This window comes from Culex pipiens, chromosome 3 (assembly GCF_016801865.2).
Source record: "Culex pipiens pallens isolate TS chromosome 3, TS_CPP_V2, whole genome shotgun sequence".
In the NCBI taxonomy this organism is placed as follows: domain Eukaryota; kingdom Metazoa; phylum Arthropoda; class Insecta; order Diptera; family Culicidae; genus Culex; species Culex pipiens.
Genome location: NC_068939.1, coordinates 62,596,101 through 62,608,768, shown reverse-complemented (window position 1 = coordinate 62,608,768; position 12,668 = coordinate 62,596,101). Strand labels below are relative to the sequence as shown.

General features: G+C 43.5%; 2 protein-coding genes across 2 annotated transcripts; one reads left to right on the top strand and one right to left on the bottom strand.

Moving 5' to 3' along the window:
* Positions 1-751: 751 nt before the first annotated feature.
* LOC120425227 (hexamerin-1.1-like) lies at positions 752-2,961 on the bottom strand. Its single transcript, XM_039589660.2, has 2 exons — positions 2,834-2,961; positions 752-2,774 (listed from the first exon to the last, which is right to left on the bottom strand). Exons 1-2 carry the CDS (start codon positions 2,931-2,933, stop codon positions 793-795), a joined length of 2,082 nt encoding a protein of 693 aa, XP_039445594.1. The 5' UTR covers positions 2,934-2,961; the 3' UTR covers positions 752-792.
* A 3,688-nt stretch (positions 2,962-6,649) lies between these two features.
* Positions 6,650-8,891, top strand: LOC120425228 (hexamerin-1.1-like). The gene is made up of 2 exons (XM_039589661.2): positions 6,650-6,788; positions 6,848-8,891. The coding sequence occupies exons 1-2, from the start codon at positions 6,689-6,691 to the stop codon at positions 8,827-8,829; spliced, it is 2,082 nt and encodes a 693-aa protein (XP_039445595.1). The 5' UTR covers positions 6,650-6,688; the 3' UTR covers positions 8,830-8,891.
* The last annotated feature ends 3,777 nt before the right edge of the window (positions 8,892-12,668 follow it).

Genomic DNA, 12,668 nt, shown 5'->3' with positions numbered 1-12,668 from the left:
TTAAAATGTCACCGACAGTTCCACGGAAATACTTTTGGATAAGGTGCAAAAGTTTATAATTGTATTTGCTTACAGAGGTTCTCAAAAAAAGTAGATTGAATACAACACAAACGGAATTAATCTCTCTTTGCTTACATGTTTCATGCAGGAAATCTAAAATTTAAATTTTGTGTAAGAAATTGTTGATTAAGCTGACGAACCTCTGAACCTAAGTAAACTAATTTAGCAACTAATCAAATTGTACACAAGTTGAAACTGGGTGCCAAAATCTTCAACCAAAATCCTTAAACGACGGAATAATTACTTCCAGCCGCGATGAAAAAATTGAGAGTTTTCCTCGTCGAAAACATATAAACAATTTTGCGTCACTTGACGAAACAGGTAAAGTTTGTTGCGGTGTTTGTCGCTTTAAAATTATCCCCCTCTTAATTTTCCCACTCCTTGGAGCACTGGGCCAGGAAACAATTTGGAAAGAAAAATACACTTCCGGAAACGTGAAGCACGTGGCGAGTTTTCCTCCCGCGAGACGCTTTTTTTTTGCTCTAACTTTTAGCTTATTTAATCAAATATTCAATTAGATGATTTAAAAGCTGGAAACTTAACAAATTGGATTTGGGTAGGGGACATCAGCACCAAAGACCAAGATAAAACTGCTATGTGTTTATACGCGCGCTTTGTGTCCTTCAACATAAAATGTTCCTACCGAAAGTGGGTAAAAAGACTGTTGAATAACTTGAGACCGATCAAGAAGTTACGTTGCTAAAAAGATAACTTTATTTCTCAAAAGAATATTTAAAAAGTTTGATTCATCTTCATCTCGTCAAAGTGATACACCATCACATTCTTGTAGTACATGTTCTTCGTGAAGAAGTAAGTAAAGTCGATATCGCGATCCAGCGGGAATCCAAGCGGCAAGCTGTCCAGGTACCGCGATCCAGATCCAACTCCACAGCTGTACGAGAAGTCATAGCTCGAGAGTTGCTGGTCCTTCGGAGCATAGTACGGAGTGATGACAAAGTAGAACGTCATCTCGAAGCCAGACGGAAGACCCTTCGGCAGCAGCAGACGATCCGGGAAGCCACAGTGAGCCTCAGACATGTCCAACGGGAACTTCTCACCTCCCTTGTACGCCGTCATGATCTTCTTGTACAGCTCAACGTACGAGGTACGATCCTTGACGCTCCAGAAATAGTCGCGAGAGCTGCGCACGATGGTGTTCTTTCCAGCCACAAAGTCGTACAGATACTGATCAACCTGGAAGAAGTACTTTCGCAGGTGCTGCAGCTGCTGCAAATCGTACATCTTCGGGCCCATGTACATGCGGACGACACCCTTTCCAGCGAACTCGGACACCACATCCATGGTGTACGAGAATGGCTTGTGGTTGATGCGCTTCTGGCGAGCCAGCACCGAAAAGTCCCAGAACTTGTCCGACGAGAAGCCCATCGGGATGATGTTGCTGATGTCCGAATCATAGTACTCGAAGTAAGTCGCCAGCTTGTCGAAAGCAACGTTCTTGATTTCGACTCCCTTGAAGTTCAGCTCATCGAAGGTGTAGCGTGGAAGCAAATCCTTGAAGTGCCAGTAGAAGCCCATGATCTTAAAGTACAGCTGGTAGAACAGAGGATCACGCAGCGACGTCTCAAAGTGCATCAAGGAGCTTGGCCAGACCTTGGATCCGGTGAAGTAAAAATCACTGCCACTGAAAGCGATACGGGTGAGGATTTCAATGTTCTTGAAATAGTCATCGTTCAAGCTGTCCGGGTTCGAGTTGATCATGTTGCCGAGATAGTCGATGGATTCTGGCTTGCGGAAGTCGATGACGGTTCCATCGGGCATCGTGTAGGTTCCAAGATCGATCACTTGACGGATGCGTTCTTCGTAAGCTTTGAGCAGATCAAACTTGAAGTAGTTTGACTTGGGAATGGTGTAGTAGTCTTTGCGACCGTTAAATGGCACTCCGTTCCAGTAGCTCAGCTTTGGCCAGTATCCGGTTTTGATGGGTTGATCCCACGGGAACTCGCCAAGCGGTTGCAAAAAGTTGGCCTGACGCTCCAAGTAGTAGCGAGCAAGCAGCTGCTGGTACATGTACAGATACTGTTCTCCGCGACGATCCTTGAACAGGTTGAGTCTGTCGGTGCCCATGAAGATCGGATAGTCCATCATGAAGTAGTAATAGTACGAGTTGAGTCCGATGTCCTCGGTGAAGTAGCTCAGCTTGTCCTCTCCCATGTATTCAATCGGATACACGGCGGTATAGTTGGAGTAAACCACGTTGTACTTTCCGTTGCTGGTGAAGCCAAATTTGGGCTCGTACATCTTCTTGAACATGGCCTTGTGGATCATGTCAGTGTTGAAGAAATAGTACGGGTAGATCTCATAGATGGGTGGCAGGACGAAGCCCTTCAGGTCGGGACGTTGGAAGACGGCCATGGTCAGCGCGTAGATGAACATTCCCTCGTTGACATTTTCACGAGCCCAAACGACGTTCTTGTAGAAAGTGTCCCAGTCGGCCGAGTTGTAGAAGAACGTAAACAGCAGGTAGGTCTGCTTCATGTACGTCAAGTTGTAGATGGTGAAGATCTCACCCTTGGTCAGGAAGCCCAGCTTGAAGTTGTCGAAGAACTCCGTCACCTCGTTGTAGTTGATGTACTTTGATTCATCGGTGATCCAGGTCTTGGTGTATGGGAGATATTCCTCAAACATGAGCGGCAGCTGGATGTTGCGCAGTACCTCGAAGAAGAACTTCTGCTTCATCAAGAAGTCTTTATCGGCTGGCGAAGAAGAGAAACGGTAAAGTATTCACTTAGTGCAAACGCTTTGAAATACTCACCATACTTGATATCACCGACGGCACGCTGACCAGTGGGAATGAATCCAGCACTGGCCACAGCGACCAGGCTGAGTGCTACTGCTGCTATAGACCACCTCATCTTGAGTCCTCTCCGATTGAGCACTGCTCTCAGGATGATTTTTGGGGGAGTCCACCTGGGTCTTTTATACTGAGTAGTTAAATCTCCGGTTATCAATTCCTTTTGTTTTGTAGAACATTTTTGCATCGTCTAGACGATTGTTATTTTTTTTTTTGTTTTCAATATTCAGCGAAGAAGAATGATGCAATCGCACGTGTATAAAATTGTCTTGAGCAATTGTTTTTCAAAAGCAACTGAGCTTGTAATCACGTTTGCTTTTAATCAAACACCTTTTTTGGCAACAACTTTGAAGGTTATTATGAAAGCCACTGCAGGATTTTTTTTCAATATACTCTGAATCTATAAACCCTCAATTTAAAAATAAAATTTATTCATCTGGAAGTAATCAGAACCCATTCAGTCGTTTCAAATACACAAACACGGGTCGGTTGGATGAGCGACCGTTAGAGAATGTTCCCGGCAGTGCCAAAGCTCTGGAGAGAAGGAAATACATGGTCCACATCATATCCTGTATCCGACCTAAGCTTACCCATTAGAGAGCAGTAAATGGATTGGGTATGGGTGTGTGAATTGTGGTTCGTGTGAGTGTCGATATTCATCCCTTTTTGCTCGTTACAGCTCAGATGAAGTGGAAATTTGCGGAGGAAGCGGATGAGCTGCGGGGAAGCTTCACGTGCCGATATCCAGGTATCCGTGAACATACTTTGATATCATTATCTGGAGCATAAAAATGACGCTTTTTGAAATTAAAACCACAAGGCTGGAAACACATTGTGAATGCTTCGGTTGTGCTTGAACCATGTGCCTTTGATTGACGAGCCATGCTGATTGAAGGCAGCTTTTGAGATTATGTCGCAGAAATGCACATTTGCTGTATTTGCTACTGTTTCAGTCATGTTTGTTATGTTAGGTCAGTTATTTTTATTTTTAAATTGCTTTAGACAATTGAAAATAAATTTTGCAATCTCTTGACGGTTTATGGAGTTGAAATTTTGACCCATGACTTCACATCACGCGTTTTTGCCTTCCTCACTGAGGTAAGGCTATAATCCTGCTCTAAAAATGAACTTTGTATAAAAACGTCGTAGACCCACCTTCATGTATACATATCGACTCAAAATCGAAAACTGAACAAATGTCTGTGTGTATGTGTGTGTGTATGTGTGTGTGTATGTGTGTGTGTATGTATGTATGTGACCAACAAACTAGCTCATGTTTCTCGGCACTGGCTGAACCGATTTGACCCGAACCTGTTGCATTCGACTTGGTTAAGGGTCCCATAGATCGAGTTTTATAAAGATTGAAGTTTCGATAAGTAGTTCAAAAGTTATGTATAAAACTGTGTTTTCACATATATCTGGATCTCACTTAAATGTATGTAAACTATGTCCGGATCCACCATCTGACCCATCGTTGGATAGGTTATCAAAAAATCTTTCCAACGAGTCCAAAACATTGAAGATCTGGCAACCCTGTCTAGAGATATGGCCATTTAAGTGATATTTATGTACTTTTTTGAAGCCGGATCTCACTTAAATGTATGTAAACTATGTCCGGATCCACCATCCGACCCAACGTTGGATAGGTTATCAAAAGACCTTTCTAACGAGTCCAAAACATTGAAGATCTGGCAACCCTGTCTCGAAATATGGCCATTTAAGTGATATTTATGTACTTTTTGGAAGCCGGATCTCACTTAAATGTATGTAAACTATGTCCGGATCCACCATCCAACCCATCGTTGGATAGGTTATCAAAAGACCTTTCCAACGAGTCCAAAACATTGAAGATCTGGCAACCCTGTCTCGAAATATGGCCATTTAAGTGATATTTATGTACTTTTTGGAAGCCGGATCTCACTTAAATGTATGTAAACTATGTCCGGATCCACCATCCGACCCATCGTTGGATAGATTATCAAAAGAACTTTCCAACGAGTACAAATTATTGAAGATTTGGCAACCCTGTCTCGAGATTTGTCCACTTAAGTGATATTTATGTACTTTTTGGAAGCCGGATCTCACTTAAATGTATGTAAACTATGTCCGGATCCATCATCCGACCCATCGTTGGATAGGTTATCAAAAGACCTTTCCAACAAGTCCAAAACATTGAAGATCTGGCAACCCTGTCTCGAGATATGGCCATTTAAGTGATATTTATGTACTTTTTTGAAGCCGGATCTCACTTAAATGTATGTAAACTATGTCCGGATCCACCATCCGACCCATCGTTGGATAGATTATCAAAAGACCTTTCCAACGAGTACAAATTATTGAAGATCTGGCAACCCTGTCTCGAGATTTTTCCACTTAAGTGATATTTATGTACTTTTTGGAAGCCGGATCTCACTTAAATGTATGTAAACTATGTCCGGATCCACCATCCGACCCATCGTTGGTTAGGTTATCAAAAGACCTTTCCAACGAGTCCAAAACATTGAAGATCTGGCAACCCTGTCTCGAAATATGGCCATTTAAGTGATATTTATGTACTTTTTGGAAGCCGGATCTCACTTAAATGTATGTAAACTATGTCCGGATCCACCATCTGACCCATCGTTGGTTAGGTTATCAAAAGACCTTTCTAACGAGTCCAAAACATTGAAGATCTGGCAACCCTGTCTCGAAATATGGCCATTTAAGTGATATTTATGTACTTTTTGGAAGCCGGATCTCACTTAAATGTATGTAAACTATGTCCGGATCCACCATCCAACCCATCGTTGGATAGGTTATCAAAAGACCTTTCCAACGAGTCCAAAACATTGAAGATCTGGCAACCCTGTCTCGAAATATGGCCATTTAAGTGATATTGATGTACTTTTTTGAAGCCGGATCTCACTTAAATGTATGTAAACTATGTCCGGATCCACCATCCGACCCATCGTTGGATAGATTATCAAAAGACCTTTCCAACGAGTACAAATTATTGAAGATCTGGCAACCCTGTCTCGAGATTTTTCCACTTAAGTGATATTTATGTACTTTTTGGAAGCCGGATCTCACTTAAATGTATGTAAACTATGTCCGGATCCACCATCTGACCCATCGTTGGTTAGGTTATCAAAAGACCTTTCCAACGAGTCCAAAACATTGAAGATCTGGCAACCCTGTCTCGAAATATGGCCATTTAAGTGATATTTATGTACTTTTTGGAAGCCGGATCTCACTTAAATGTATGTAAACTATGTCCGGATCCATTATCCGACCCATCGTTGAATAGGTTATCAAAAGACCTTTCCAACAAGTCCAAAACATTGAAGATCTGGCAACCCTGTCTCGAGATATGGCCATTTAAGTGATATTTATGTACTTTCTTAATCCGAATCTAAAAAATAGATGAAATTTGTGTACAACCCCATCAAATCAGCCATTGTTGGTAATGAGTGAGGAAGGCTTCAACCACATAGGTGGATTAAGTTAGTTTTTTTCAATCATTTCAGCCAGCTACATTATCGGTCGATTTTTCGCTTGACTGACTGTGCAACACGTATTTATTTTGATTATTTGGCATTTCAAAACACTTGCGACCGTCTACATATCAGTAAGTCAGACTCTTCGTCGTGCATATTTCATCAATATTGTTAAACACAACATTTTTTGTCATTTTTTACTGATATTTATAATGACCTGGGATTGGGAAGGTACATTAAGAATTTTACTTGATAGTAGTAGTCCACAAGCTATAAAAGCTGGTACTAAAACAACCTCCAAGTCATCCTGAGAGCAGTGCTCAATTGGAGAGGACTCAAGATGAGGTGGTCTATAGCAGCAGTAGCACTCAGCCTGGTCGCTGTGGCCAGTGCTGGATTCATTCCCACTGGTCAGCGTGCCGTCGGTGATATCAAGTATGGTGAGTATTTCAAAGCGTTTGCACTAAGTGAATACTTTACCGTTTCTCTTCTTCGCCAGCCGATAAAGACTTCTTGATGAAGCAGAAGTTCTTCTTCGAGGTACTGCGCAACATCCAGCTGCCGCTCATGTTTGAGGAATATCTCCCATACACCAAGACCTGGATCACCGATGAATCAAAGTACATCAACTACAACGAGGTGACGGAGTTCTTCGACAACTTCAAGCTGGGCTTCCTGACCAAGGGTGAGATCTTCACCATCTACAACTTGACGTACATGAAGCAGACCTACCTGCTGTTTACGTTCTTCTACAACTCGGCCGACTGGGACACTTTCTACAAGAACGTCGTTTGGGCTCGTGAAAATGTCAACGAGGGAATGTTCATCTACGCGCTGACCATGGCCGTCTTCCAACGTCCCGACCTGAAGGGCTTCGTCCTGCCACCCATCTATGAGATCTACCCGTACTATTTCTTCAACACTGACATGATCCACAAGGCCATGTTCAAGAAGATGTACGAGCCCAAATTTGGCTTCACCAGCAACGGAAAGTACAACGTGGTTTACTCCAACTATACCGCCGTGTATCCGATTGAATACATGGGAGAGGACAAGCTGAGCTACTTCACCGAGGACATCGGACTCAACTCGTACTATTACTACTTCATGATGGACTATCCGATCTTCATGGGCACCGACAGACTCAACCTGTTCAAGGATCGTCGCGGAGAACAGTATCTGTACATGTACCAGCAGCTGCTTGCTCGCTACTACTTGGAGCGTCAGGCCAACTTTTTGCAACCGCTTGGCGAGTTCCCGTGGGATCAACCCATCAAAACCGGATACTGGCCAAAGCTGAGCTACTGGAACGGAGTGCCATTTAACGGTCGCAAAGACTACTACACCATTCCCAAGTCAAACTACTTCAAGTTTGATCTGCTCAAAGCTTACGAAGAACGCATCCGTCAAGTGATCGATCTTGGAACCTACACGATGCCCGATGGAACCGTCATCGACTTCCGCAAGCCAGAATCCATCGACTATCTCGGCAACATGATCAACTCGAACCCGGACAGCTTGAACGATGACTATTTCAAGAACATTGAAATCCTCACCCGTATCGCTTTCAGTGGCAGTGATTTTTACTTCACCGGATCCAAGGTCTGGCCAAGCTCCTTGATGCACTTTGAGACGTCGCTGCGTGATCCTCTGTTCTACCAGCTGTACTTTAAGATCATGGGCTTCTACTGGCACTTCAAGGATTTGCTTCCACGCTACACCTTCGATGAGCTGAACTTCAAGGGAGTCGAAATCAAGAACGTTGCTTTCGACAAGCTGGTGACTTACTTCGAGTACTATGATTCAGACATCAGCAACATCATCCCAATGGGCTTCTCGTCGGACAAGTTCTGGGACTTTTCGGTGCTGGCTCGCCAGAAGCGCATCAACCACAAGCCATTCTCGTACACCATGGATGTGGTGTCCGAGTTCGCTGGCAAGGGTGTCGTCCGCATGTACATGGGCCCGAAGATGTACGATCTGCAGCAGCTGCAGCACCTGCGAAAGTACTTCTTCCAGGTTGATCAGTATCTGTACGACTTTGTGGCCGGAAAGAACACCATCGTGCGCAGCTCTCGCGACTATTTCTGGAGCGTCAAGGATCGTACCTCGTACGTTGAGCTGTACAAGAAAATCATGACGGCGTACAAGGGAGGTGAGCAGTTCCCGTTGGACATGTCCGAGGCTCACTGTGGCTTCCCAGATCGTCTGCTGCTGCCGAAGGGTCTTCCGTCTGGCTTCGAGATGACGTTCTACTTTGTCATCACTCCGTACTACGCTCCGAAGGATCAGCAACTCTCGAGCTATGACTTCTCGTACAGCTGTGGAGTTGGATCTGGATCGCGGTTCCTGGATAGCTTGCCGCTTGGATTCCCGCTGGATCGCGATATCGACTTTACTTACTTCTTCACGAAGAACATGTACTACAAGAATGTGATGGTGTATCACTTTGACGAGATGAAGATGAATGAGACGTACTAGGTTTTTCATGCAATAGTTTAGTATGGAATTGTAATAAAAAAAAAAGCTTCAATTAAAATTTACCATCATGATTTCGATTAATGGATGGATTTGGTCCAGTTGTTTTTCCGGCAAAAGTTTCATCAGCGAAAAATGTGACGAATTTAATTACTCTCCTGTCAACCAACTCGTGCATGATCATTAAAAGTTTTCCATTTACTGTTTGCTTCTCCCCGCGTCGTTTCGCTACAGTCCAGGTATTTTCAACGGGGCGTTGCGAAGGTGCAATTGACGTAGGTGTCAAAAAACAGAGAGGGTTGGAAGGAAAATATTTCATCAAACGATGGGCGAAAATTATCCTTAAAAGTTATTAGGTGCGTTGAGCGAACGTGAATGGGTTTTATTTAACAAAACAGTTTTGGTAGAATAATCGTTGATCAAGTTTTATACGGTGGTAAAGAATGGAGTAATCAAACCGTTAAATTCATAACGTTTTTGATTTTCACTTCCGGATACATTTGCTCATTGCTTGAGGTGCAATTACGTTATTCTTCAGGGCATGTATGTGTATTAGCCCGGGTCAAAAAAATTAAAGTTGCTCAAATCAAAAATTATATGAGATTGCCCGAAAGAGTACTCAAAATGGAGGCTCAGGCCAAAATTTCAGCCCATTTGGTTGAAAACTGGCTTGCCTTGCGCAGGAATAAGTTTAAATGGGAATTAACCCGTAAAACTGGAGCATTTAGGTAAATTGCCCTGTACAAGTCAGCCGTTAACAAATGACGACTTTTGCATACCATGGGGTCCTAGGGGATGGTCTGGGGAACAATTCCTCCGAAGGGTGCAAGACGATCTGAGGTCCCTGGGCTTGCCTTGAACCGGATTTATTCCGGCGTCGCAAAAATTCGCATGGTCCCAGCAAAATGTATAGGGAAAAATCAAAGCACACTAAGAAGGTTGCCTCGATCAGAGGACGCCACATGGTAATCAGCCCCCACGTGGCAGGAGGGTATCATCAATTTTTGCTTTTAAAGTAGATTTGTTATTCATAGAACATTTTATTCAGCCAAATATTTGATCAAAAACACCTTAAAAACGCTTAATGTAGTTTTGAAGCCGAATTCGAAGTTGTTTTCCGGCCACGTGGTGGCTGATTGCCATGTGGCATCCTCTGATCGAGGCAGCCTTCTTAGTGTGCTATGATTTTTCCCTATACATTTTGCTGGGACCATGCGAATTTTTGCGACGCCGGAATAAATCCGGTTCAAGGCAAGGCCAGGGGCCTCGGATCGTCTTACACCCTTTGGAGGAATTGTTCCCCAGACCATCCCCTAGGACCCCATGGTATGCAAAAGTTGTCATTTGTTAACGGCTGACTTGTACAGAGCAATTTACCTAAATGCTCCAGTTTTACGGGTTAATTCCCATTTAAACTTGTTCCTGCTCAAGGCAAGCCAGTTTTCAACCAAATGAGCTGAAATTTTGGCCTGAGCCTCCATTTTGAGTACTCTTTCGGGCAATCTCATATAATTTTTGATTTGAGCAACTTTAATTTTTTTGACCCGGGCTAATGTGTATGTGTATGTGCTATGAAGATATATTTATTTGATTGTACACTAAATCCCCCATGTGCGCTCTTTTTGGGGGGGCGCACACCGGGGGAGAGCGCAATTCGGGGGAGCGTTATTTCGGGGTTTGAGCGCAAATCGGGGGAGCGTTATTTCGGGGTTTTGGCGTAAAATGGGGTTTTCTTTTTTAATGTACTTTATTTACATATAAATGAAATATGTATATAAGGGGTCATCCACAAAACACGGGTAGAGGACCATCCACAAATCTGGGTATCCAAGAACTCCGGGAAGTCATGCCCTAGATATCTACTTGATCATCGAGGGTCTATATGGTTGAACTAACCATCGGTATAGCTTCAGGTAGCTTCAGTGAACCACGATGGATACCCTTCGCCATGTTGGATTGTTATGGGTCCTCCAGGAACTCTCGGAAGTTATGACCTGATGATCTACCTGATCAACGGGGGTCTATATGTATATATTACCCATCGGTATAGCTTCAGGTAGCTTCAGTAAACCACGATGGATACCCTTCGCCATGTTGGATTGTTATGGGTCCTCTAGGAACTCCCGGAAGTTATGACCTGATGATCTACCTGATCAACGGGGGTCTATATTGGTATATAAACCATCGGTATAGCTTCAGGTAGCTTCAGTGAACCACCATGGATATCCTCCGCCATGTTGGATTATTATGGGTCCTCCAGGAGCTCCCGGGAGTTATGACCTGATGATCTACCTGATCAACGAGGGTCTATATTGGTATATAAACCATCGGTATAGCTTCAGGTAGCTTCAGTGAACCACGATATATACTCTGGGGTACGTTGGATTATTATGGGTCCTCCAGGAACTCCATAGAGTTATGACCAGATGATCTACCTGATCAACGAGGGTTTATATTGGTATATTAACCATCGGTATAGCTTCAGGTAGCTTCAGTGAATCACGATGGATACCCTTCGCCATGTTGGATTGTTATGGGTCCTCCAGGAGCTCCCGGGAGTTATGACCTGATGATCTATCTGATCAACGGGGGTCTATATTGGTATATAAACCATCGGTATAGCTTCAGGTAGCTTCAGTGAACCACAATAGATACTCTGGGGTACGTTGGATTATTATGGGTCCTCCAGGAACTCCATAGAGTTATGACCTGTTGATCTACCTGATCAACGAGGGTTTATATTGGTATATTAACCATCGGTATAGCTTCAGGTAGCTTCAGTGAATCACGATGGATACCCTTCGCCATGTTGGATTGTTATGGGTCCTCCAGGAACTCCATAGAGTTATGACCTGATGATCTACCTGATCAACGGGGGTCTATATTGGTATATAAACCATCGGTATAGCTTCAGGTAGCTTCAGTGAACCACGATATATACTCTGGGGTACGTTGGATTATTATGGGTCCTCCAGGAACTCCATAGAGTTATGACCAGATGATCTACCTGATCAACGAGGGTTTATATTGGTATATTAACCATCGGTATAGCTTCAGGTAGCTTCAGTGAATCACGATGGATACCCTTCACCATGTTGGATTGTTATGAGTCTTCCAGGAACTCCATAGAGTTATGACCTGATGATCTACCTGATCAACGAGGGTCTATATTGGTATATTAACCATCGGTATAGCTTCAGGTAGCTTCAGTGAACCACCATGGATATTCTGGGGTACGTTGGATTATTATGGGTCCTCCAGGAACTCCATAGAGTTATGACCTGTTGATCTACCTGATCAACGAGGGTTTATATTGGTATATTAACCATCGGTATAGCTTCAGGTAGCTTCAGTGAACCACCATGGATATTCTGGGGTACGTTGGATTATTATGGGTCCTCCAGGAACTCCATAGAGTTATGACCTGTTGATCTACCTGATCAACGAGGGTTTATATTGGTATATTAACCATCGGTATAGCTTCAGGTAGCTTCAGTGAATCATGATGGATACCCTTCGCCATGTTGGATTGTTATGGGTCCTCCAGGATCTCCATAGAGTTATGACCTGATGATCTATCTGATCAACGGGGGTCTATATTGGTATATAAACCATCGGTATAGCTTCAGGTAGCTTCAGTGAACCACGATGGATACCCTTCACCATGTTGGATTGTTATGAGTCTTCCAGGAACTCCATAGAGTTATGACCTGATGATCTACCTGATCAACGAGGGTCTATATTGGTATATTAACCATCGGTATAGCTTCAGGTAGCTTCAGTGAACCACCATGGATATTCTGGGGTACGTTGGATTATTATGGGTCCTCCAGGAACTCCAT